The sequence below is a fragment of the Chanodichthys erythropterus genome, chromosome 20, assembly GCF_024489055.1.
Source record: "Chanodichthys erythropterus isolate Z2021 chromosome 20, ASM2448905v1, whole genome shotgun sequence".
Taxonomy (NCBI): Eukaryota; Metazoa; Chordata; class Actinopteri; order Cypriniformes; family Xenocyprididae; genus Chanodichthys; species Chanodichthys erythropterus.
Window position 1 is genome coordinate 23,671,043 of NC_090240.1, and position 27,430 is coordinate 23,698,472.

At 36.4% G+C, this 27,430-nt stretch overlaps 2 protein-coding genes across 4 annotated transcripts in view; one reads left to right on the forward strand and one right to left on the reverse strand.

Annotated features, from left to right (window-relative positions):
• Positions 1–20,198, reverse strand: part of c1qtnf12 (C1q and TNF related 12) — a 37,012-nt gene extending 16,814 nt beyond the window's left edge. Inside the window, exons 1-4 of one of the 2 annotated variants that reach the window (XM_067371703.1) lie at positions 19,281–20,198; positions 16,885–17,303; positions 16,514–16,769; positions 2,018–2,122 (exon numbers count right to left, since the gene is read on the reverse strand). In XM_067371703.1, the coding sequence (XP_067227804.1) occupies positions 2,018–2,122; positions 16,514–16,687 (279 nt within the window). In that variant the 5' untranslated portion in view covers positions 16,688–16,769; positions 16,885–17,303; positions 19,281–20,198. Of the gene's footprint in view, positions 1–2,017; positions 2,123–16,513; positions 17,304–19,280 lie in introns of both variants that reach the window. The other variant, XM_067371702.1, reaches the window with a different exon arrangement.
• Positions 20,199–20,373: 175 nt separating this feature from the next.
• On the forward strand, positions 20,374–25,788 carry sdf4 (stromal cell derived factor 4). Of its 2 annotated transcripts, none has more exons than XM_067371700.1 (7): positions 20,374–20,675; positions 21,077–21,422; positions 21,717–21,853; positions 22,023–22,136; positions 22,234–22,392; positions 23,691–23,866; positions 23,955–25,788. In XM_067371700.1, coding segments are annotated over exons 1-7 (1,110 nt in total). In that variant the 5' UTR covers positions 20,374–20,674; the 3' UTR covers positions 24,132–25,788. The 2 variants fall into 2 exon arrangements, with proteins under 2 accessions (XP_067227801.1, XP_067227802.1); XM_067371701.1 differs by having other exon boundaries at positions 20,375–20,679.
• The last annotated feature ends 1,642 nt before the right edge of the window (positions 25,789–27,430 follow it).

Below are 27,430 nucleotides of genomic sequence, written 5' to 3' on the forward strand. Positions count from 1 at the left end.
GTCAGTTATTATTGCTCCATCTGCCATTTTTCGCTGTTGTTCTTGCTTACCTAGTCTGATGATTCGGCTGTGTGCAGCTCCAGACGTTAACTGGCTGCCCTTGTCTAATGCCTTTCATAATGTTGGGAACATGGGATGGCATTATGCAAATATTGGGGGCATACACCCTGACTGTTACGTAACAGTCGGTGTTATGTTGAGATTCGCCTGTTCTTCGGAGGTCGTTTAAACAAATGAGATTTATATAAGAAGGAGGAAACAATGGGGTTTGAGACTCAATGTATGTCTTTTCCATGTACTGAACTCTTGTTATTTAACTACGCCGAGGTAAATTCCATTTTTGAATCTAGGGCACCTTTAAGAGTGCAAGTAGCAACTATTATTAATGGAAAGATGAGGCTTATCAGTATGTCACAATATCACCCTGTTTGGATTATGTTTTCTGTTTTGCACCATTTCCTGCCAGTCTGTCATCATCGTTAAGCATTTCGATTCACAAGCTTTCAATTCGATTTGATATCAGTTATTTTGGATATACTGTACATCAGGTAGGCTTATCAGTATGTCACAATATCACCCTGTTTGGATTATGTTTTCTGTTTTGCACCATTTCCTGCCAGTCTGTCATCATCGTTAAGCATTTCGATTCACAAGCTTTCAATTCGATTTGATATCAGTTATTTTGGATATACTGTACATCAGGTACAGTACATGGTAAATTTTCTAAAGAAAAAAAAATCTCAACTAATGCGGTAAAATATACATGGAATCAGTTGGTACTACATTAATATTGAAGGTTAAAATGAACTTATTTGCACAAACTTAAATTACACTTAAGGACATTTATAATAATAAAGTTATATTAGGCCTACTAACTTTAAAATAATAATTTCTACTCTTGAAATATAAACATTTAAATGGTCAATTTGAATCTGACGGATTTATTCAAACATGCTTTTACATTATACAGGCTATTGAAGAACATTAAAAAATTATGATTAATATGTAATATGGTGCATATACTTAGCCAAATGCTCCTCTCTAGAGTTAATTTTTCTAGCTGACTGATGAGTTTATGGTCACTGAAGATGTTTGTTCTGAGGTAAGTGACATTGTTTACAAGCTGTTTTATTAATATGGATTTCGTTAAGTTGTACTGTATTGTTTAACATACCTTCAGATGTTCATTCATGTTTATTTCGCGCCGTAACTGGTATTAAAACGGAGGAGAGGATCAAATCACATGCGCTTCATGCTGTCGCTTCTCGAGCTGAGACGCAACAGCGATTTGTCACCCCACATTAAAGAGCGCCAAAACAGTATTTATGGGTTTTTTTATTATTATTATTTCGTAATAAAATGGGCAGAATTTGAAATATGACACTTTGTTTCATGTCAAAAGCAACAAAGCACAAAGCTTATTGCGATTTATTGGATGGCTACGTATCCTCAAGCTTTTTTGAATGGGTATACAGAAATCCTTGACCTTTCCTAGTCAGTATATGTCGTATAACTGCTTATCCCTTAGACTACACCACTGAGTAGTCCCAAACGAATGAACCAGTTCTTTTTAGTGAATCAAAAGCTGATTCCTGAAAATAATGGCTCAGGTAGGTTCAATCAATAGCTCAAAACAACAAGTTACTAGTCTTATTAATTGGCACTCACAAAATATATGCAGTGTCTTATACAGTAAGTCAAGTTGGTAAGAAGGGTTGGCACAAAAATGTACTAAAGTACAAAAAAGCATGCACATCCCCTAAAAACGTCATTGTAAGTGCTTGGGCAAAAATGTTCAAGAAAAATGTCGGCACACTACGACTGCAAATAAAACTTTACTTAACTTGTTAAGACATTCTCACATTCCACACGTTTTTTATTGATTTACAAGAATTGTATGGTACAGTCTGGGTGAATGAAAATTCCTCTCCTTTCCACAGTTTCAGCTTTGTCTCATGCGTTACTGTCGATTATGTCTTTGACATTTGATAATATGTAATTGTAAAGACTTCCTCACCAGTGGTCGTTTTCGCTTTCGACATTTTCCGGGAAAGTTGCCCACAGGTCTCTTCACAAAATCCATCCATGATCCAAGAGGGTCCACTCTCTGGTTCTCACTGACCTGCAGAATAAGAAAGAATAAGAAGAAAAATTGAATTATGTGGATTATGATGCACAAATGAAAAATTCTCATAATATTAGGTTTGGTTAGTGAACACGTCAGAGACTGTGCATAAAAAAGGTATGCTACTACCAGTTTCATATTTGATGAGTCATTGGGAGAAGTACTGTGATTGATCAGATATTTATGCCAGAGATTATTCTCCAGTTGCCACTGAGTGCAGAGCATCTTAGCTACATAACAAAATCCAATGAGTCATAATTTCTGCTTACAAATCCTCACAGGAAAATTGTGCTGAAAGATGCTATTAAATGGTGCCAGACATCAAGGCAGGTTGCACCAGTGTAGAAAGGAATAGGTCTTTTGTGTGGCATGCAGCACTACCTCATGCCAAACACACTCACTCAGTTTCTCTTGAGGACTTTACCCTTTGCTTAATTACTCCTTCTCAGTAGTTCTCCAGGTGCTACGTCAATTTTGCCCAGTAGGGTCTGTGAAAAATAAACAGCCTTTCTAAATTGATCTCTCTCAACAAGTTTCCATGAGCACAACATTACTGTTCAACTAAAAATGAGAGGCCAGAGGCGTGTTGCATTATACTGTGGGTTTCTTTTTGCAAATGTTTAAAAACACATACAGTGGCTTTCAGTGGAAACATTGCTGGCTTCTTCTTTTCAGTAAGCTCTCAAAGCCTGAAGTTCATTTCTCTAGCTCAATCTCAAAGAGAGGTTATCAAATATGCAATCTCTGATATAACTCATTCTATTTGGCAACAGTTTGAACCCTCTAAATCCCACACTGGAATGACTTCAGCAATCATCAGCCAAGCCAGTGACATCTCCCCTTTTTCCCCTTTTGAAAGGACTCTACAATTTGAGCTACTTTCTCAATAGTAACATTCAGAATATATTATAAAATGGACTAAGATGGCTCTCTAGAAAGAACCCACTGCTTGAATGGGTGTGATGTAAAAGAGTAATTTTACATTATATACCTGAAGTAGCAAGGAAGTAATATTTTGGAGAATGTTTTCAACAAAAAAACTGAGACTAAATAGAATTTACTAAATAGTACTTTTACTTGGCTACATTTATAAGGTGAAAATCCTACAATGATCTTTAAACTTTAATTTAAACCATCAAAGGAAGTCCATATTTAACTGGTCATTATGATATAAATAATCAACCAATTATTATTATTATTATTAAAAAATAAATAAATATTAATATTAAATTACAATATAATATAATATAATATAATATAATATAATATAATATAATATAATATAATATAATATAATATAATATAATATAATATAATATAATATAATATAATATGTAAGCAATAAGGTATGAAAGGCTGTGATGTATCTTGAATAACTTCATGAATGATTCACATCATTCTTAACAACGCCATTCAGCCATGACTAATTCACGATTCAGCACCAGCCAGAAAATATATGTATCAATGCAACTTTCATGAAGTAAAATCACTAAAAGCCTTCCTTCAACCGGAAAAAATAGTCCCTGACCATGAACGGCAACAGAAGTTACATTATTACGTCATTAGATGGCGGTAAAGACTGTCTTTATGAGTGTGTCAGTCAGTAGCAAAGACTTTTACATTGAAAAGACTGAATTGATGTGAAAACGGAACAAGACGCAACTGACAAATGCTTCGATTAGTGCTGTCAGTCATGGGAAAACCCCTTAACTGTTAAAAGGACAAGATAATACATCGGACATTTAAACAGATTTTTCATCTTTTTATTTTATCAAAAAGAATTATTCCTCAACTCCAAGGCATGGGAATCGAGAGTCAATTCAAAAGGTTGGTAACGATTCCATCAAGGGGAATCGACTCCTCTGTTTCTCTCCTCTCTTTCTATTTAACAGAGCTAATCATTAATTTGACTCTTGCTTGCTAATAATGATCGGAAGTCCGATGCATTTCCGCGAACAGGTTCTTTGGATGGTTCAGAAGTTCTTTTACGCCATCGGATTTCTAATACTGCTTATGGTATGTCATGCTGAAAAGCCTCATGTGAATGTGTATTGCTGATTATAACCTTTCAAGTTAATGGTGTTTGTTGTCACTGTTTCATTCTGTGATCCTGCATGTCGAATAGCATACGACTGACAAATATTGATATCTTGGACAAGTTTCCTACATTGAAGTGCACCCTATGGACACAATACAGACACTGATCTCTCTCTCTCTCTCTCTCTTTTTAGTTATGAGAAAGAACCATATTCATCCACAGTCATGCAGAGCCGAAGCACAACCAAAACAATGTTCTTCTGCAAAATGCATGCAGTTTTGTTTTTTAAAAGTTACATAGTGTACCTTTAAGTGTAACATCTGATGTATCCTAAAGACCTTCAAGAAAGTCAATACACTAAACAAATGTGCTTGCACTGCACTGTTTGTTCATGAAATTGTATCTATCAGTTTCTAAAGCTAAGAAAAAAAAGATTACTTTTTACTTTGAAATGTGAAAACTTTTGCTCAAGTATGTTTTTGTCTACATACTTTGACTTTCAATTGAATAACATTTTGATACAGTATACCATAATTTAAATTACACTTCACCTTAAATATGAAATATAAATATTTATATACACATAATTGGTACTTTATGACCAACTAACAATACTGAAGAGCTGACAATGTTTTCGCTTAAATGAAACATGAGGCTTTATAAATCCCAGTAACCACAAATATGAACTGAATCTCTTTGAGCCCTTCCCTAAACTTCAAATGACTGTGGTTGAGATAGAGACAAGTTGTAGAGGTGAGCTGTCTGAAATGGAATTTGTTTAGGTTTGGCACCAAGACCTGGATCACTTATCTGTTAAACTAACATGCTGCATCTCTTCACAGAAATACATGCCTCACGTTAAGCTGTAACAAAGTAACCCCTTGTTTTTTTATACATACTGGAATGAGAGGAGCTCATATTTTTGCTTGGGTGTAATTTTTTTTTCCTCTCCTTCTTTTCTTTGACAGGAGACAAAATAAACAACTTAACTAGCACACAAGAGTCTCACATGTTGGATGTCTGAGTGTTATTGTTGTGAATTAGGAGCCTGAAGACAGACAGATTTGTACAGATATTGTTAAGGCAATTCCTCAGATCTTCCCCAAACAAAGGGAGAAGACGTGATTTGTTTCTTTTCCATTGTCTTTTATGGAATGCTTTATGTATACATACTGTATCATCACTGTATGTCATAGCCGTGCCAAAAAATGATCCGCAGCATTCTAACGTTACCAAAAAGAATAAACGCTCAGGTCATGAAGTCCCCTAAATACTGTTGATTCAACATGGTTCTATTAAGAATCAATATCGACTTTGGCGGGTCCACTGAGTCGTTTAATTTCCTGTGCCAAGTAGCACAGGATAAGCCACAGATGATAGCTCAGAATCTAACTTAAAGCTTGAAGGAAATCCACTGCCTCACCAAGAGAGTTACAACCAGTTTCCACAAGATTTGCGAGGTGGACGAGTCAACACCTTCACCTTCACTTTAAAATATACGAGGAACTTCCATTAACACTTGAAATGATCAGAGTCGGATCAGATGGTGCATGGGGAGGATCCATAATTCTGTCAAGACAAGGATTAACTTGCCTGAATTTGCTGCTTGGAAATGTCAAAGAAGTTTGTGGAGACACATCTATATTTTCTAATCTAATTTTATCATGTTCCCTCATGTTCTCTACTCCAAAAAGTATAAACCATTCTCTGACTGTCAGAAAACAATGATTCTGTCACTGTAGACATACAAGACCAGCACTGCTAAAGGTCTCTGAAACATTTTTTTGGAACCAAGGAAACATTTTCACAGAGACTTTAGGCTGATATGGAATGTGCAGTGGTTTGCTCAGTGCGATAAACTTTCCAATATTTCAGGGCACTGTGTACACAGTCGAATTGGTTGACAGCGATAACATGGCTTGTATGAAAAGGCCTATATGCTGAAGTATTTCAGATCATGACAGATCATGGCAAGCTGTTATTATCTCAGCATACCACTGTAGTGGATTTTTCTCTGATGAGTTTGTTTTGGGGCTGTTAAAACAGCAGAGCTTTGTGGAGCAAAGCTGCCAAATGCTCCATTAGAGACTGAGTAAAAAAAAAAGTCAATCAAAGAGTTTCGATGAGAGTCTGAGAAAATAATGTCTTATGAGACTTTATAAAAAACCCACAAAGCAAACACTAAGTTCCTTATTTTCATATAATTAGAAGAACAGTATATCAAATATTTTTGTAAAAAAGTCCACCCCAAAATAAAAATTGTGTCATTTACTTACCCTCATGTCATTCCAAGCTTTCCTTTCTTCTGTGGAAAACAAAATCATTAATTTTGAAGGATGTTTCTGCTTTTGTCCATACCATGGAATTGAATGGGGTCCAAAACAACATTGTTTTTTTTTTTATTTCATTGCATGAAAAGAAAATAAATAAATAAATAAATAAATAAATAAATACAATTTCTTTTGTGTTCTGCACAAGAAAGAAAGTTCTAGAATGACATGTGGGTGAGTAAATTATAACTTTTTTTTTTTTCATTTTTGGAAGAACTATACCTTTAAGGTGAAAATCAGTATTCCCAACCACAAACTTTTAAGTGTCTTACAGGTATCTGCTAACTCTTCTACAAGTGCAAGCAGAAACCTGTAATTATAAAGTAATTTCTTTATGTAGCGTGTCAAACTTCTGTTTAATTGCAAATGGTTGTTTGCCAATCTGCAATTTCAAATTTTTTGGTTTACCAGAACAAAGCGTCTGGGAAATTCAATTCAATCTGTAGTGCACTTATTCGTGTATTAGACTTGTTTCTGGTGACTGATGAAAAAGCATTGCAGTAATTAGTTTCAGTCATTAATTTAATAGTCTTTAAATATTATTTAGGCAATAATGGAATTTCAAAATATCAAACTTCCATCAGCTACCAAACAGACTTATTTTTAGATTTAAACTGTTTTGAAAGAATTCGCTTGATTAACAATGCAACATTTCTCCACAAGTCTTAGTGCTCACTATTTATTTAACATTCAGAGAAAAAAAAAAAAAATTAGAAAATTGGTTTATTTTCAGAGAGAAACGTCAGAGACTGTTTTTATGGCAGCGCGCCACAGCAAACATAAACACGGCCATAAAAATCTGCCTTGAGGCCACAATCAACAATTATGCAGCAGTGTTTGATTGTGAAAAACCTTGTAACCTCATCTAGGCTGTAGGATATCCATTTCATTGCACAGTCTGAAGGTATGAAAAGACATAAAATGTTTTTACTTGACATGAAATCTGTGGCAAGCATATAGTCCAGACATTAAAAACTGGGTCTGTTCTAATACGTGCTATGAGGTTTAGTGACATTTTATGAAGAAAATAAAATATGTTCCTGTTTGTTGATCTTTGTACCTCAGGTCCAGATTTTACCAGACATTACAGTCAACACCATTGCTGATTATTTTCTATTTAAAACTGCAGTAAAAGTCGCTAATGTAAGTGACGTCGCAAACTACCTTGTAACCAATCACGTCAACATGCCGGTGGGCTTTAGCATATCATTAACCATGACAGCTCTGAAGCAGGAGAGTCTCTAGAATATATCCCAATATATTTGTCTTTTTAGATTAAAAAAAATTGGGTAGATATGGAAATATAGCAGGTGTATGATGTATATAACGATGTTATGATGAACTATATGCCTTTCTCCATTGATGTTAAGGTGTTCAGAGTGTTTCTACGGATACTGATTTGAAGACCCCTGTCTGTCTCGCGAACGGGAACATGATTTAGCAACACATTATTAGCTGTTTGATAATGTAGTCAAGCAAAAGCCTAATCATAATTACCGTTATGTGTCTTGCATTGTAAAAAGCGATACCATTGTGTATTGTTTACATCAGTAAGTTGACCAAGTGGATCTCTTGAGCTCGTGAGAGTGAGTGGAGGCGGGGCTAATTAGCATATTCATATACCCGCGTATAATAAATGAGGCAGGGGTGTAGAGCATAGGTGTAGAGTTACATTCAAGCTATTTTAAGGCATGAAGAACTTTTAATTTTTTTTACAAAATATATGTCATTTTGGTGATCAAAAGCCCTATTCGGACGAGACTAGTTTCACAGTGGGACGTTAGAGAAATTTCTGTTTCACAGACGTACTTTGAGATTTTAATCCCGTCCGAATCTGCCATGTCTGTCTTTTTCTCACACGACCTCTGTAAAAATTCCAGAGCAAATTACCTACTGTTTTTCGTCAAACTCGGCGGTCCTCAGAGAAATCTAATCCCGTCCGAATGCGAATGTCTGTGATTTCCGAAAATGTTTTTTCCAAAACGCTTTTTCTTGTGTGTTTTGGTCAACGTGAACTACCGTACAATCTCTTGCTATCGCGCCGGTAGCCTATTCAAGTTTCTGCTTTTTGCGCACCGATAATGGATGTAGATGTGTTTGGTACACTGCGAAGAAAAAAAAAAAAGAAAAAAAATCAACAAGAAGAGCCAAATCACGTAAACTGTTAAGACTGGCTAATGTAATATCAGTTTCAAGTAAGAGTACTTTCATTTCTGCACTTAATTACATAACGTGTAAATTATATAAGTTAAAACTTTTTATTCCAGTGGGTTTATTATAAGAACCCAGTTCTATTAAATCATTATGATAAATGTATGTTTAGTTAATATGACCATACGCAATCCACGCATTCTGAACACGTGATCTTCTGCCTCGGTAATAAACACGGAGATGTTAGTCCCGTCCGAATCCGTACATAAAATCACAGTCGTAGGTTGATAAGAATTGTTTTTCAAACGTCGTTTGGAAAACTAGTCCCGTCCGAATAGGGCTAAAGATGAGTTTTAAGGGATACAATTACTGACTACAGGGGGACTTTAACAAAACTCATGCTCTGAAAGACTGAAACTATTGTCGACACTACAAAGACTTAACAGCCGATCCCCTTAAAATAACACTTGTTGACACTGCAAAATAAATTCAGCATGCAATACAAACACATCAGAAATAGTTGGCAAAAACAGTATACAGGTGCTTTACAGTGAGAAACAGTACTGAGGGCTTTCCCAAAGTCATTGTTGTTTCTAGAAGGGTGTATCATCACTGTCTGTGCGTTCATCCATGCATGGTTGGGTGATTTTACCCATCCCATGCCTATGGGGAAGGATCCCCTTTACCGTATTGAAAGACAGCACCCAGCATCTCACGCACCCATTATTTCCCAGTTCACCCACCATTTCTCGTATATTCCCTTGCAGACAAAAGACAGCCCTGAAGGACAACACATATCACTGAGTTTGAATATTACTTTTCAGTAGTCACTCCTCATCATGAACACGCTATGTGTGTGAGAGAACAAAATGCGATGATGGTATGTTCCCAAACACAGCTTTATGGGTCGGTACACAGATTTATGGGTTTGATTATATGGACGCATTCACACCACACCTCAGATTCTTACCTGCAATTAGAGTTTCTTTTGGTACCAAGTCATTACTGCTTTGGAACTCAGAACATAGTGATACGAAAGAGAAATGATTATTTGGCTGGATATCAAGCAGCAGAAAGCTTCAAAGGCCATCATTTAACAGGTAACAGACCCGGCACCACTGTATATTTCATTACTGAGGCCTCATTATTCTGTAATTCCTTCCCTGTGGACAAGGTCTGATAACTAATACACTCCAAATGGTCGACAGATAGAGTTTTTCTTTCGCATGTATGTTGAATATTTGTTTGGCAGTTACCATAAAGCTCCTTTCATCACATTCTTACGTGAGCAGTGAAACAGGCAGTTAACCGCTTTGTTATTACTCAGGGGGGAACGCTGGAAATGCGCCCATTATAGACCCACAGGTCATTAAACAGTGACATCAAAGACGTCTGATTCCAATTTACTCTCTATCTTCACTTGTACCAAGCACAACAACATGTATGTGTCGGAATATACTCGTAACTTTACAAAACTAACACGTTAGCGAAGTAATGCGGCTTTGTGTTGTTTAATAACTCTCGCTGTTCCATGCCATCGTAGCAGGGTAAACATTGTTTAGATATTTATATGTATATCAAGTGTGCATTCCTGGCTAGTGAAGACATGTGAAAGGAGAGAGAGCCACAAGACTTATTATGAGATCTACTGAGGAATTATCCTGCCCTCCTCTCGCCATAAAAAAGTCAAAGAGTTGAAGAGAGTCTGATTGCAGCCTCACACCTGCTTTGTGTGCAAATTATAACGTTGAGCTAGTTTGCGCTAGTGCTCATTTCCCTTATTATCTGTGGTAGGTCAAATGGACAGCTGAGAAATGCTTCAGATAAACACCTATTTCAGTGTACCTTAAAGGGATAGTTCACCCAAAAATGAAAATTTGATGTTTATCTGCTTACCCCCAGCGCATCCAAGATGTAGGAGACTTTGTTTCTTCAGTATAACACAAATGATGATTTTTAACTGCATCCGTTGCCATCTGTCAGTCAAATAATGGGAGTGAATGGGAACTCGATCAATAAGAGTCGAAAAAACTTGCATAGACAAATCCAAATTAAACCCTGCGGCTTGTGACGACACATTGATGTCGTAAGACACAAAATGATTTGTGCGAGAAACCGAACAGTATTTATATAATTTTTACCTCTAATACACCACTATTTCCAACTGCGTTCAGCACTCATTTAGTGAGGTCTGTTCACGCTCTGACAACGGCAGTGATGTCTCATGCTTATACTTCAATGAGTGCCAGACATTACTTCTGCTGTCAGAGCGCGATCAGACCTCACTAACCGAGTGCTGAACGCAGTTGGACATTGTGGTGTTTTAGAGGTAAAAAATTATATAAATACTGTTCGGTTTATCGCACAAACCAATCGTTTCGTGTCTTAGGACATCAATGTGTCGTCACGAGCCGCAGGATTTAATTTGGATTTGTCTAAGCAAGTTTTTTCGACTCTTATTGATCGAGTTCCCATTCACTCCCATTATTTGACTGACAGATGGCAACGGTTGCAGTCATCATTTGTTTTCTACTGAAGAAAAAAAGTCACCTACATCTTGGATGCGCTGGGGGTAAGCAGATAAACATCAAATTTTCATTTTTGGGTGAACTATCCCTTTAATGCTGCACTCTCCAGAATGGCAAAGAGCTTCAGTGGTTTTACGACTGTGAAAGCTCAAGTGTAATTTTGAACTCAAAAGACATAAAATAGGATAATTGTATGATTACATCTCACATACATAGCTATTTAATACATAATATTTTAATGTCAGCTAACAAAAAACTGTTTGAGATGTTCATATGAAGTGTTCCTGGCAAAAATGTGTCTTTAAAAGAGTTTATGGCAGATTTTTTTATTTGAGTTATCTGTAGCCCATGTCTGTACATGGTGTTGCTCGGTTCCCTGTACTCAGTGTCTTAATGTGAATGTCCCAATGGCCTCAAAAGCCCAGTGGTCAAGTAAATATCAGACCTTTATTACAATATTTAAAGGATCAGTTCGCTTCAGAATTAAAATTTCCTGATAATTTACTCACCACCATGTCATCCAAGATGTTTGTGTCTTTCTTTCTTCAGTTGAAAAGAAATTAAGGATTTTGAGGAAAACATTCCAGGATTTTTCTCCATACAGTGGACTTCAACAGGTTCAATGGGTTGAAGGTCCAAATTGCAGTTTCAATGCAGCTTCAAAGGGCTCTACACAATCCCAGCCAAGGAATAAGGGTCTTAAAGGGATAGTTCACCCAAAAATGCTTACCCCAAGCGCATCCAAGATGTAGGTGACTTCGTTTCTTCAGTAGAACACAAATGATGATTTTTAACTCCAACCGTTGCCGCCTGTCAGTCAAATAATGGGAGTGAATGGGAACACAATAAATAAGAGTCAAAAAACTTGCATAGACAAATCCAAATTAAACCCTGCGGCTCGTGACGACATATTGATGTCCTAAGACACGAACCAATCGGTTTGTGCGAGAAACCAAACAGTATTTATATCATTTTTTACCTCTAAAACACCACTATGTCCAACTGTGTTCAGCACTCGGTTAGTGAGGTCTGATCGCGCTCTAACATGGGAAGTGATGTCTAGCACTCATTGAAGTATAAGCGCGAGACATCACTGCCATTGTCAGAGCGTGATCAGACCTCACTAAACGAGTGCTGAACGCAGTTGGACATAGTGGTGTATTAGAGGTAAAAAATGATATAAATGCTGTTCGGTTTCTCGCACAAACAAGTTTTTTCGTCTCTTATTAATTGTTCCCATTCACTCCCATTATTTGACTGACAGACGGCAACGGTTGGAGTTAAAAATCATTATTTGTGTTCTACTGAAGAAACAAAGTCACCTACATCTTGGATGCGCTGGGGGTAAGCAGATAAACCTCAAATTTTCATTTTTGGGTGAACTATCCCTTTAACTAGCGAAACGATTGGTCATTTTCTAAAATAAATAAATTATATACTTTTTAACAACAAATGCTCATACACTAGCTCCACGATGCACTATGCATTATGTAATCACGTCGGAAAGGTCACGCGTGACATAGGCGAAAGTACTGAGCAAGTGTTTACAAAGGAATGTGCAAAGACAAAGTCAAACGGCCTTTACAAAAAAAGGTAAAACAACGATGCCGGACGAGGAGAAAATGAGATGGTAATTACGTAACGTCCAACGTGATTACGTAATGTGTGGCGCATCACAGAGCTAGTGCAAAGTGAGCAGTTGTGGTTAAAAAGTACATTTGTGGTTAAAAAGTACATAAGACCCTTATTCCTCGTCTGGGATCGTGTAGAGCCCTTTGAAGCTGTACTGAAACTGCAATTTGGACCTTCAACCCATTGAACCTGTTGAAGTCCACTGTATAGAGAAAAATCCTGGAATGTTTTCCTCAAAAACCTTCATTTCTTTTTGACTGAAGAAAGAAAGACATGAACATCTTGGATGACATGGGGGTGAGTAAATTATCAGGAAATTTTAATTCTGAAGTGAACTAATCCTTAAATTAATTTTCAATATTAAACAACCTCTTATTTATAAAGCCAAAACAGAGGCAACTTACTTTCACTCTTTTGTAGGGCTGGGTATCAATTCTCAAATGGATCTGATTCAGATTCACAAGCTCGCAATTAGATTAATTTATAAATGTAAACGAGAAACAGTGCAGGAAACACAGGGAACGTTTTAATACACTATAAAAATATAAATTTAAAAAAATTAACAACATGGCCCAAACAAAAACAGTGATGTGAGTAATTCAACAGAATGCAGTGATAAATGAAGATCGCAATAAATAAATAAAAAAAATATGTATATTTATATGTTTCTACCCATGCAGACCTACTCTTTTGGACTTTTTTTAGTGAGATTACCAGCAAGGCCTATGACATATATTGGTAGTAGTTGGACAATAAGCACATGGATCCAACAAATCCCGCCCATACCTCTATCTCTATGATCACCCTGCATTGGTCCCCAGCCCGACTGACGCTTTCTGGCAGTGACAAATCTGGCAAAACATTGGGTTTTAGAGTGATTATGTCATTACTCTCTGATTGTATGGGACAAGATGAAAAGAATGTAAGCAATGGGAGGGAGAGTGACTAATCCTTCTCGAGGTGTCCTCTTTCAGGACCCTTTCTGTGAGGCTTTGTGAGGGACTTATGCGGCCTGCTGCCCCACTTTTTTCAGGGGGCCGCACCGCCCCTATCGGATGTCCCAGACACAGCGGAGTCAGCCTGGCCTGTGAATGACAGAATCAATGGGCTGGGAAAGAGCTCTGCCAAGGGTCTTTAAATATCTCCCCACCTAACCTTCCCAGGAATTACATCATGGCAGCCTGCCTGTGCTGGGCCATGAAGGGAGGAAGAAGAAGGTGAGGAGGAGGAGGTAGCGAAGGAGACACGCTGAAGGTACAGCATCAAGAGGTTGACTCTTGACTCTTTAACAGGGGACTTCACTTCAAATAATTGTTTTATATAATGCACTTCAAATAATCAATTGAAATGGAAGTCTTTTGTAACATTATAAATGTCTTTACTGACACATGTCTTGAACAGTATACACACACACACATATATATATATATATACCTACATACACATTTTTACTGTCTCTTTTTGGAAATTCCTAAATAAACAAACAGTAGTATGGGGATAAGATGCAACCAGACTGTCACAACATACTTCAGTGATGTGTAAAATCTCAATAAGACAATAACCCTTGTCAACAAGATCACTGAAGCACAGTAGTTATGGTGAGCGGTTGAGAGTGGTTGGCACAGGGGTAGCGTGGAGTTATTTGAGAATGCCAACTCTATGGGTGGGCTGAGACAGGAGCTGATTTTCCAATGGAAACCCTGATATCTAAACAATATAGGAGCAATAAACAAATACAGGGTTGGAATAGCAATACGTTGGCCTTGGCGGAGCCAGAAAATGTCAACGCACTTATGCACGATAATTCAGCTACAGACAGCACGATATAATATTTTCCAAGGTTTATGCACATAGAAATGAACGATAATGAGTCCCTGCTTACCGTTATCATAATCCGTAACTTACTGACACCACAAGTCTCAAATAACAAACAAGCCCTCCTTATGTTCTGGTGGCGGGCTCTGGTGGAGAACCCCTACCGAGAGGACTAATCGATGCTCTCATCAGACCTTCTGAATGTGCATTCTTCCCATAACTCAAGCCTCACTCATCCATTTCACACATTAGAGTCTGTTCTTAGACTCCTAAATGGCACACACCTGCAATAATGCTCCATTTATCACACTGAATCTCACTCTGTTGAGCTGTCAAGGACTCTAGCTCTCCAGAAACATACATGTTTGAGTCTGTGCCAAACTAATCAGAAATGATTGTAGCATCTCTATCAAGGGCTTTGGATGAGCTTGCTATAAGCTTGTTCAAATAGTTTGCAATGCAGTCAGAGACTTCTGCTCAGGCGCATATACAAAGTATGATGAGAGACAACTGTGACTGCCAAATGCATCGGCTTTGCTTTCTGATGAGTGCGCTGACATATTTAACAGAGCATTTAACACACATCATTCGGAGGTATTTTCTCTGCCTAGCTGTTACAGGGTGATTTTGACACACTGTGAGGAATGATTGGTCGCTAAAATGCATTTTCACATTTGGCAGATGTTTTAATCCAAATAACTAAAAGTGCATTTAAGGTATATATTTTGTCACACTGTGCACTCCCTGGGACTCGTGTTGAGAAACAGGAAAACTGTGCATTAGCCTACCAACTATAAATAAATAATATATAATACATAATTACATACACATTTCTGTTCAACAGATTGTGGTTGGTAAGATTTTCTCTTATGCTCACCATGGCTGCATTTATTTGATCAACAAATACAGTAAAAAACAGCATTATTGCAGTTTTATAATAACAGCATCAGTATTATTATGTTTTCCATTTTAATATATTTTAAAATGCCATTTATTTCTTTGATGTCAAAGCTGAATTTTTAGCATCACCACTCCAGTCTTCAGTGTCACATGATCCTTCAGAAATCATTCTAGTATGCTGAAGAAACATTCTTATTACAGTATTATTAAAAATTAAGAGTTGTATTGCTTAATATTTTTTTTCCCTAAGATATTTCAAGTTCAAAAGAACAGCATTTATTTATTTTGTAACATTTTAGGTGTTTACTGCCTCGTTTGATCAATTTAATGCAAAAGATCCCAATCTTTTGAATGGTAGTGTATATACACAATATGTTCACATTTTTACTGTGTCTTTTTGGAAATTCATATATAGATGCCAAAGTAAATGCCTTCCTTCTATAATTTTTCATGTGACTTTACTTACTGTATGGCACCCAGTTAGGGTTAGTTTCTCAATAAAACAGAGCCCAAAGACATTTAAAACACTAGTAACAGTGTCTGTGTGTTTTCACAGACTTCAAACTGACTCAATACTGCAGATGTTTGCTAGTAAAATGAAGACACATAGATAAAGCCAATTATTACAGAATATTATATTATATTATATAATCAAAAACAGAATAAATAGCCATATGACATACCATGTCAGGCTTGTTCCTAAGTACACAGTTGACTGCATATTAGTACTTTAAGATACTAATATGTACCCTTAAGGTAAAAATAACCACCTTTTAGGGGTAGACAATGTACAAATGTGCACTTTTGAGGATGCTGCCTCAGTAAAAAGCTGTTCAGGGGCCTAAAGGGACAACTTTTGAACATTTGTTTCTGATAGTGACTTCACATTAAACAACAATAAAATGTGGAGTAACAAGGATGTCCATGTGCAGAACTGGAAAATGAATAGAGCTTAAAAAATAAGAAAGCAAAGAAAGTATCATGTGATATCTACCTTTGTGCTGCCATCCAGCTCCTCGCTGTTGGAAAGAGTGGTGTTGAATGCTTCGGTGTGCTGCGGAGCAAGTTCCTTCGGCTTCTTACGCACCTTCCTGCCCTCGGCCCACCCTAGAAGGATGCACTGGCTCCAGAGCACTGCCGTCACCACAGCTAGCAGCCAGCAACGCATCTTCAGCCCACCAGCCAGGAGAACGTGGTTGGGTCAGAAAGCAGACTCTCTCACAGTCTCTCTCTTTGCGGGAAGTTCTCGACTTTGAGAAATATATATAAAAAAAAAAAACAGCAAGATGTCCCACACGCTTGACCTCACTGGAACAAAATACTGTAATAGGCAGGCAAAGTGATTAAGGGACTTGTCCACTCCACCTGATACCTCAGCCTAGTCTTGATCTTCTCAACAGCCAGCAGTATGAGGCAGGGGCTCAAGCTCCTTTGGCAAAAACAAAGCAGAGCTTACTCGACTATGAAATGTGTCAAGTGTGGAGTAGTCCTTGGAAATGACAGGTCGTCGCTGAGCTGACAGCAAATAAACCCATTAGTGAGATTTTTCACGCTTCCTGCCCCGTGGGGGGTACCAGAGGGCAACTGAAGAAGGTCCCAATGTAGGGAGGGGGGAGTGGATGGAGATTACTCAGATTCCCTCTCACTTTCTCTTTGGTTCTTTACCTCCGTCTCACTCCTACTGGGATGTGGAGTCTCTGCGGTGATGCAGTGGAGCCGATTCTCTGGTAAGCAATGCTGAGCTCTTGCCCCATCAGTCTTCACATGTGGTTCCTTCTTGAAGCCTAAGTGGGAAAAAAAAAACGTCCTGAGGGAATTGGAAGTTGGAAATGCTCCAGTTTTCGTAGCCTTTGGCCTTCTATTGCCTTTTTTTCTTGCAGGGAAAAATCTGTCCCCCTCGGAGGAACTTCAAAGAAGTGAAGCACTTGATGGGACAATCGCACCCAAATGCATCAGCCCAGTTCTGCAGGGTTACAAAAACACATGCACACTCACCTTAAAGTGCAAGATCTGTGTGGACTTTGTGGTAGGTCTTGCTCACAGTTGTATTTTCACCCTCTCCAGATCTTATGCTGTTGCTCCTACACTCTCTCACTCTGCTTACAGGAGGGCTCGCAGCAGAGTTTATCACAGCCCCCTCTCTGTCTCTTGCTCTTTCTCTCTCTCTCTCTCTCTCTCTTTCTGATTCCCTTGCTTCTCTTTTCCTCATCAGTGAAACTGGCAACCTCAGTGGGCTCAGCCCTGTTTTATCTCACTAATGAAATACTCAAGTCTTGAGGGAGAGCTCTTTGGCAGGCAGACTCTAGGGAATGCGTGTTCATGTGTGTAGGTGTAAATCTGTGTGTGTGTGTGTGTGTGTGTGTAGTGTCCTACTTTGCAGTAGCTCTGTACATGTGACATTTGGTCTCAGAGAATTCAAAGACGTCCTAAAGGACTGCTTTAAAACACACAGATATCTAGTCAGCAGGTCAGACAACTTTCTAGTGCCTTAAAGGAGAGCTGAATATATATATATATATATATATATATATATATATATATATATATATATATATATATATATATATATATATATATATATATATATATATATATATATTTTTTTTTTTTTTTTGCTGCATGTTTGAACATTGCCTAAAGTATTTATAATATATTCTTGATTTTTGATTTCCAAAAAGAATAAAACAGAATGAGAGAAAAAAAAAATCTAATTATTTTTGCTGTATGTTTGAACATTGCCTAAAGTGGCATATTTCATAGCTATTATGACTCCATGACAATATATATATATATATATATACTCTAAAAAATGCTGGGTTAAAAACAACCCAAGCTGGGTTCAAAATGGACAAACCCAGCGATTGGGTTGTTTTAACCCAACTGTTGGGTTAAATGTTTGCCCAACCTGCTGGGTAGTTTTACTTAACTCAACTATTGTTTAATAATTAGAGTATTGCTTACTTAAAATGAACCCAAAATATATTGAAAATTAACATTTATTAATATGTTTAATAAATGAACATTTTAATTTAATTTTAGATTCATTTTAAGTCAGCCATATAGTCATTTTCAAACAATAGTTGGGTTAAATAAAACTACCCAGCAGGATGGGCAAACATTTAACCCAACAGTTGGGTTAAAACAACCCAATCGCTGGGTTTGTCCATTTTCAACCCAGCTTGGGTTGTTTTTAACCCAGCATTTTTTAGAGTGTATATATATATATATATATATATATATATATATAATTGTCATGGAGTCATAATAGCTTGAAATATGTCCATCTGCATCTATAGTCACTGAGATGATATTCAATAGTACAGACAATATTTACCATTATATGCAACAAAAAGCACTAGTAAAACATGGCCTTAAAGGTGAATGTAATTTTAGTGATCATCATAGTGTTTCCAAAATATAACCACAAATTATTCATGTCATTCACAAATCCATTATTACACATTAGCACAAAATATATTATCCTATTATCTTGTTATAATAGATCACACTTAAAATGATTACATTATGTAGATTTTTTTACTTTGTGGTTAAAATACAATACAGTTCTCTCAGCACTGCAACCATACTGAGAGATATCCTACATGCCATAATGCTCTTCCCCCCTCTGGTGGTTGGAAAGAAAGCTGCAGAAATGCATTTTGACAAAACTATTAGTTCTGGTCCAGTTAATAGTATGTAATAACAGCATCCAAAACTGTATTGAGTTGATATGCAGTGGGAGTTAGATGACAGAAAGTTACCTATTGTTCATCTTCTAGATGTTAGAGACCCTCTCAATTTCTTCATCTGACAGATGGTACGATGGTTCTCGTGCAAAAAAAAAAATGTACATATTGTTGCAACATTTTACCAAAGTCAACATTTAGTTAAAATCTCATGTTATAAATGACGAAATGCTATGCAGGATATTTAAGACAATATTGGCTGATTAGACTACAATACTGTTTGCCACATCTCAGACCTCAAATACATAAAATATTACCCATTATAGACATAGTAAAGAGTAAAGGAAACACTGTACAGTACTTATTGAAACAATCAGTTCATTATTTACCCTTGTAAGTTCCCAAGTACTTTCTCATTGGATCTATGCAAAACCCACAGGTGACCTATTTTGATCTCAAAAAGGTGAGTTCTCACTGAAAGGTAAGGAGTTTGCATCTATGCTACATCTTGCTCTGGGCAAAGAGATACAGGCACTGGTGCACAGATACTTCTCTATCACGCAGGAAAAAAGCAAAAAAAAAAAAAAAAAAAAAAACCTCAGGGTATCTCAGCTATCTGTCTGCCAACATTTGATCTGTGTACCAGGTCCAGGACTGTCAGTATGTGATTCATCATGAACCCTAATACACAAAAAGACCAAGGAATTGCATATTAATTCTCAATATCCTATAATGCCTGTAATATTTTGGCCCTCTAACTCTATATGTAGGCCTACATGGTCCTTCTGGTAAGAGACTGCCTGATTAAGTAAGTCTTGCTTGATAAGTTTTAGAAGCTTTGTGGGACATCAACACACCTGCATCTGACCAGTTGTGATAGTTAAAAATCTGATAACTGACTTTTAATGTTTATAATAGTTTCTATATTTGCTGTGACTATTCAACAGGCCCCAATTGGAAAACACCACTGAGCTAATGTGAGTTTGAGATAACATTTCTCAAAAACTAAACCAGTAAGGCTTTCATCACCGATGGACAGAGAAGAAAAATGATATGAAAGATAAACATTGCATCACTGTTTATATTTCATACGCATTTATCAGCTGGTGCAGTAGATGGCGATATATGCGTTTTCCCTCTCACCTCATGTTACACAAGAAGAAGATGCGCGATTGCTGACAAGTGACAACGTAGCAATGTTTCTTTCCTGAACGCCTGTCTGAATTCTTGCGGTTGTCGGTTTGTCCTCTATCTGTTTGTGTATGTTATCTGAGTCCAGAAAGGGAGGACGTTTCTTTCAGGGCCATAAACCAGTCCAGTGACCAGCGTTTGGTCTCGAGAAGCGACGTGTACAGGAAGTGCGCGATGAGCTGTACATAAACAGTCCGCTCACGGTGCTTCAAATACATTAGGCCATTCTAAACATTCATCTGAAATTTCATCTTTGGAAAGGACCTTTCAAGCAGACAAGTAGGTAGGTTGTTATGTATTTCCATTCACAAGTGGCATCTTTATTCGTTCAGCAGGTGTTGTCAAACATATGTGCTGATTCATATTCATACTAACTGATAAACCGGTAGCAGATATAACTTAACTGGTTCACTGGCTACATAATGAACGTAATTAATTGTTATAATTCTGCCAATTCATCACGACCTAGACCTAGTTTTTGTATTATATCTCATATTGAAAATGAACAGATCTGGTTTAAGTTACTGGTTTAGCTGGTTTTCCAAGAAAGTGGCCATAATCCTTCTAAAACAAAAACAGCTTAGTCTGATTTTAGATGTTTTTTCACCTGTAAACTGCACTTTAATTGAATATGTTCATGTTTTCTTAAGCCTGTTTTAATTTTGTTTTTCTTTTTATAGTGTTTCAACAGCTGTTTGTGACATTTATCAGAGAAACCATGTTTAACCGGAGAAGATCCCAGATTATCCGCATGTGCGCCTCAACTTTAGCAGTGTTTGTGATGCTGGCTTTGAATGTTCAGGCCAGGCCAGCTAATATGTCAGCATTAAAAGACAAACACCCCAGCAGTAAGGAGGACAACGAGATCCTTCCACCTGACCATCTGAACGGCGTGAAGATGGAGATGGACGGTCACCTCAATAAAGACTTTCATCAGGAGGTGTTTCTGGGGAAGGAGATGGAGGAGTTCGAGGAGGACTCAGAGCCCAGGAGGAACAGGAAGAAACTCATTGAAATCTTCACCAAGTAGGTTTACAGCTGTGGAAACAATGAGATTTTCCCATGATGTGCTTGGGTGTCATTCTAAAGGCATTTGTAGCTTAACCCATTAAACAGTGAGCAATTATGTCATCCTGAACAATATGGTTAAAGAGTTTCCGTATTGTGTTTGTGACATACATCCAAGTGAAATGGAAAGTGAAAATGATCAAAAAAGACAAAAGTGTAAGGCGGGGTTTTGGTTCTGCTGATGTTTTGATAAAAAGTGTTGAAAAATTGTACTTCTTGCTGCATCTTCAAACCTTTGCTCTCTGTTTCTAGGGTGGATATTAATAAAGACAGGAGCGTCAGTGCTAAAGAAATGCAGCGCTGGATCATGGAGAAGACAGAAGAACATTTTCAGGAAGCCGTTAGAGAAAACAAGCTCAGTTTTCGTGCCGTGGACCCTGATCAGGATGGTAGGTGTATATTGTTATTTAGTCCTGTGCCATATTGAAATTATATGATAAGCATACATAGTTTTTGATTTCCAGCATGATGTTTTGATAACGCATATCTAGTCTTGACTGCTTTTGGTGAAGGAAAAAAGAAATTTTACTTGAATCTGCTCAATTTGTGCTCTCTCAGGACATGTAACTTGGGATGAATACCGTGTGAAATTTTTAGCCAGCAAGGGGTTCAATGAAAAAGAAGTGGCTGAGAAGATCAAAAACAATGAAGAACTGAAAGTGGATGAAGAAAGTAAGTTGTAATGTAGAAGATGTATTTGTCTGGTATGGTATAGTACTCATAATAAAGCCATTTCTAATGTTATAAATAAAACATGGCCTCACCACAGCTCAGGAGGTTTTGGAGAGCTTGAAGGATCGCTGGTTCCAGGCAGATAACCCTCCAGCTGACCAGCTGCTGAATGAAGAGGAGTTCCTCTCGTTCCTGCACCCAGAACACAGCAAAGGCATGCTCAGATACATGGTCAAAGAGATTGTCCGAGATCTTGGTAAGCATAAATTCATACCTAAGAAAGGCCACGCATTTCTTGTGATTCTTATTGTCTTTTGTAAAGCTGCTTTATATTTAAATTAAATTGAATTTGTTTCATAATTGATGCATTTTGCAACAGCGTTGGGGGAACACGTAATCAGTAACAAGTACAGTAACGCATTACTTTTAAATATACAACAAAATATCGGAGTTACTTTTTCAAATAAGTAATGCAAGTTACTTTGTTTTCCCATGTATTGACTGACACCTCTCCTGTCCCCATGTTGAGAGAAATCACAGGTGTAGGGGCACAGGTGTTGTGTGCGGTGTGTAAACATGATGGTTATTGTAGTACTAGACTAAATGTGAGCATGCAGTTACTCATCTGACTTGCACTAAAACAGATTCAGTATTCTTAAAAAAAAAATAAAAACAGTAAAATGCAAACCTGCAACAATTAAAATGTTAAATAATACACAATATTTAATCTCACTTTATTATCCAATGTCTTTGCTTTTGACTTTCGATGATCCAGTTCAACCATATTAATAAGCAAAAATGACTTTAGTTAATTAAACATCACATTTGTTTTTGTTTTTGCTCAAGTAAGAGTGTTGAACGTTCTTCTCCTGAGTCATTTCACTTTTTGTGTGAAAGGGCCTTTACATTTTCCAAAAACAGAACTTAGAGTTCACCCAAAAATGAAAATTCACCATGTCGTTCCACACCCGTAAGACCTTCCTTCATCTTTGGAACATAAATTAAGATATTTTTGATGAAATCCGTGGGTATCTGAACCACACATAGGCAGCAACGTCATTGCACCTTTTGACGTCCAGAAAAGTAGTTAAAAACATGGTTAAAATAGTCGATGTTAATGACAGAAATTTCATTTTTGGATGAACTAACTCTCTAAAAAAACAAAAACAACCAAGCCCAGCCTAGGGAAAAAAGAAAAAAAAATCAAAATAATAATGTAACACATTACTTTCCATAAAAAAGTACCTAAGTAACTCAATTAGTTACTTTTTAGGGAGTAACACAATATTTGTAATGCATTACTTTTAAAAGTATCTTTCCCCGACACTAATCGAAACTGAATATAATCAACATTGAACTAACTCAAGCAGAATGACACTCTTTTTTTTTTAGAGCTGCTTTACAGCAGAAATTAAATTTCTCATATTTGCATATTTCCCAAGTTTGCATTCAGTTATAGTATAAAAGTTTGCATATCTGTATTGTATAAAAGCGCTATATAAATAAAGGGGACTTGACTTAAGTGAACCCGTTATGTTTTAAATTCCTAAACAGATCAAGATGGAGATGGAAAGTTGACTCTTGCCGAATTTATCTCTCTCCCCATGGGAACTGTGGAGAATCAGCAGGCCCAAGACATCGATGACGACTGGGTTCGTGAAAGGAAGAAGGAGTTTGAAGAAGTCATTGACTCTAACCATGATACGATTGTAACCATGGAAGAGTTGGAGGTTGGTCCTGTTTTATTAGTGTCGTTAACGGATAAGAACACATTTTCTTAGCGACTCATTTTAATGTATATCTGCTGATATCCCACAGGAATACATGGACCCTATGAATGAGTACAATGCCCTGAATGAAGCCAAGCAGATGATTGCTGTGGCAGACGAGAACCAAAACCACAACCTGGAACTAGAGGAGATCCTTAAATACAGCGAGTACTTCACTGGCAGCAAACTCATGGACTATGCCCGTAACGTACATGAGGAGTTCTAAGACAGTCTCCTCAAGTCTTAATGAATAAGAATAGCATGTATATATCCCTAGAGTGTCGCAAGGATGATGTTGGTCCTTGCTTGCTTCCCAGATTGGGATCAACAAGTGCTTTTGGACATAACTGTACATACATGCAAGCTACAAAACCTTCTCTAATTTTACAATGTGCAGGTATGATGCATTACGTGGACTCTGCCTTCATAATGTCATAGATGTGATTTCCATATGAGCCCTATAAATTCCTATATAATTCATGTTAGACACTGTCACTTTCATTAAGTTTCTGAGTGTTGATAATTACGTGAAATGTCTGTATATGAGGAATTGGTGAGGGGAAAGAGTTTTTTCAATTTCCATTGATTTAAAAAAAAAATAGATTAATGTAAATAATGTAGTTAATTTGAGTGCCATAATATATTCCCATTTTGGGTGGGTTGCTTTTGACAGGGTTTGAGCTTCCTTAGCTATAATGTGTTATTTCCAAAGATGACAAGCCAGCAAAATGAGTTGGGTGGTAATTTCGTTAAAACTGTAATAGCACTTCTATTTGAAAACCATAAATTCAAAGCAGTTAAAAAGTCTAATAAAGAAATCATATTTATTGAAAGTGTATAGGATAATGAATCTGTCAATATAAAGGCTTATTTACATTTTTAAGAACCCCATTATTCACAGGTGTTGAAGTCATAATTGTATATAGCCTGAATATTATTTTATTACTTTTAAAAATTTAATTTACCCTATTACCTCAGCAATCTCATTCAGTTAAATATAGTCAGTATAATAGAGCGGCTTATTCCCTGTTGACATTGATGTTTCCCCATTGATACCTGTTTGAGAGTTTGTTAAAAGTAATTCAAAGTTATTTAAGTTGAACATAAAGTACATGCTTTCAGGGAAATTTGATTATTAGGAACTATAATTTACCCTTTTTAAATTATAAAATGGAAGGACCATGTATTTTCTGGATTTGAGAATAAAGTTTTATTAAAATACACATTTGCCTTAAAAAATAGGTTCTGTGTATAAATTTAAGCTCTAGTTTTTATTTTATGTTATCAACACCCATTATGTGTTTTTCTGGATGTTAAAAAACAGCTGCTAATGTGTTAATCATCTTTGTACACAATGACTGATCATATATTACATTCATTGTGTGGAAGTTCAATTGACTTGCTTAAAGTAAAAAGTATGTTGTGAAGCTTTTAAATGCATTGTGTTGCATTATATTGAAATAATATATTTTCATACTGTTAATCTGTATTTATGCTATACAGTATTCATAATCAATGCATGAAATTACATTACCATTCAAATTACTTAAAGGTTATGCTGTGAAATGTAAACACTGGTAATACTTAAATAGGTAACGGTCAGGCTGAATTGTTTATTATAAAAAATAAATGAAAGCTACTCTAATCTGTGCATGTCATTATGCATCCATTAGAATCTCAGTTTTAATTGCTAGAAGGCTATTGCTATTTCTTCACTTCTTTTTTTCCTTACAAATCTACTTAATAGAAAATAGCCAAGAGTTTTAGAATGAATACACTCCATACAATAGGTCTATTTTAAGAATTACTGTGATAATCTGATTTTACCCTAGCTGTTTTAAAGCCTAGCATAAGTTTGTTTTGGATGCAGGGGTGTGAAGCGGTGTGAAGTACAGTAAGTAATTGTAGTTCACTGTATATTATAAGTATTATTTTAGAAATAATAAACTTTAATTGCTTATCTTTACTCAATTTCTTGGGGGGGGGGGGGGGGGTATACTTTTTACACTGTAACATATTATTTAGACATTCCAATTACATATTGATAAGTATAGAGATTATGTAAGCAATAAGGTATGAATGAGAGGCTGTGCTGTATCTTGAATAAGTCGCTTCGCGCCGTGCCTAACAACGCCCTTCAGCCGTGACTTATTCACGATACAGCACCAGCCTCGAGTACCATATTGCTTTTATAAAACGGTTACCACACAATATAAATATTAAAGCCAAAAATATGTATTAATGCAACTTTCATGAAATGAAATTTAACTAAAGCCTTCCTTCCGCCAGAAAAAAATAGCCCCTGACCATTAACAGCAACAGAAGTTACATTGTTACGCCCAGTGTTAATTTTGACAGCAAATTTTGATTTAGTTTTAGTCATAGTCTTTTGACTAAAATGCCATTTAGTTTTAGTCATATTTTAGTCATTGGAAATTGTTTTAGTTTTAGTCTAGTTTTAGTCGACTAAATATCATAAGATTTTAGTCGACTAAATCTACAGTAGAATTAGTCGACTAAAATCTAATTTAGTTAAATTGTAAGCATTAAGCATTTCCAATAAAATGCTTCCACAGATCCAATACACTGATATAGGTACATCTGATATTCCCCAAACTGTTTATGTTCACCCAACTGTACTTTGCTCACCAAAGCGGACGGTTTTTGACCGTTCAAGTGCAAAAGCACGTGAAAGAGCAAAATTCAGTACTTTTCAGGGATTGACACACTTATCATTGAGGTAGGCTACTATTATAGATTTCATTTAAAAAAATTTTGAGATTTGATTTTTAGTTTTTCCTGCTTTCATTGTAATTTTAGTTAAAAGTTTTAGTAATTTTTTGTGAAATGAAATGAAAATTATCTTTGTTATTTTAACATTATTCATGATTTCTTAATATCATGCATGTCTTTTATGTATTTTAGTTTTTGCTTTTAAATGTCTATAACTTTTTATTTTTTGTTTATTTTAATACCTCAGGTTAAGCTAAAGCTTAGAAACTATTAAGTTTACATTTTTATAAGTTTACATTTTTATATACTTATCTTTTATTTCAGTTAATGTTTATTTCAAGTAATTAAGATTTCTTTGGTTTTAGGTTTAGTTAACAATAATAACCCTTATACTTGTAAAATATATTGAATAATGTGTCAAATAATGTTCTTAGTCTTTCCTTCCTGTGACAGAAGATACAGTAGTTTACTATGAATTAAACAGAAATTAAATTAAATACAGTTTATTGTTTAAACAAAATAACAATAATGACCAGGAAAAAAATAATAATTATAAACCATCCCGAAATACACCGTGACTCTTATTCTGAAATGTCTGCAGTCTGCACTGTTGCAGGCTGCTCATGAGGGAGATAAATATGCATTCTTTAAACCGTCTAAAACTTGCTACCATATAAACATCGTGTAGTAAACATTGTCATAATTCATCAACATTAGCTTATAAGCAATCGCTTGGCATAAATGTGCGCCATTCATTAATTGCGCAGCAGTCAGATGTGCTGCTGCACGAGC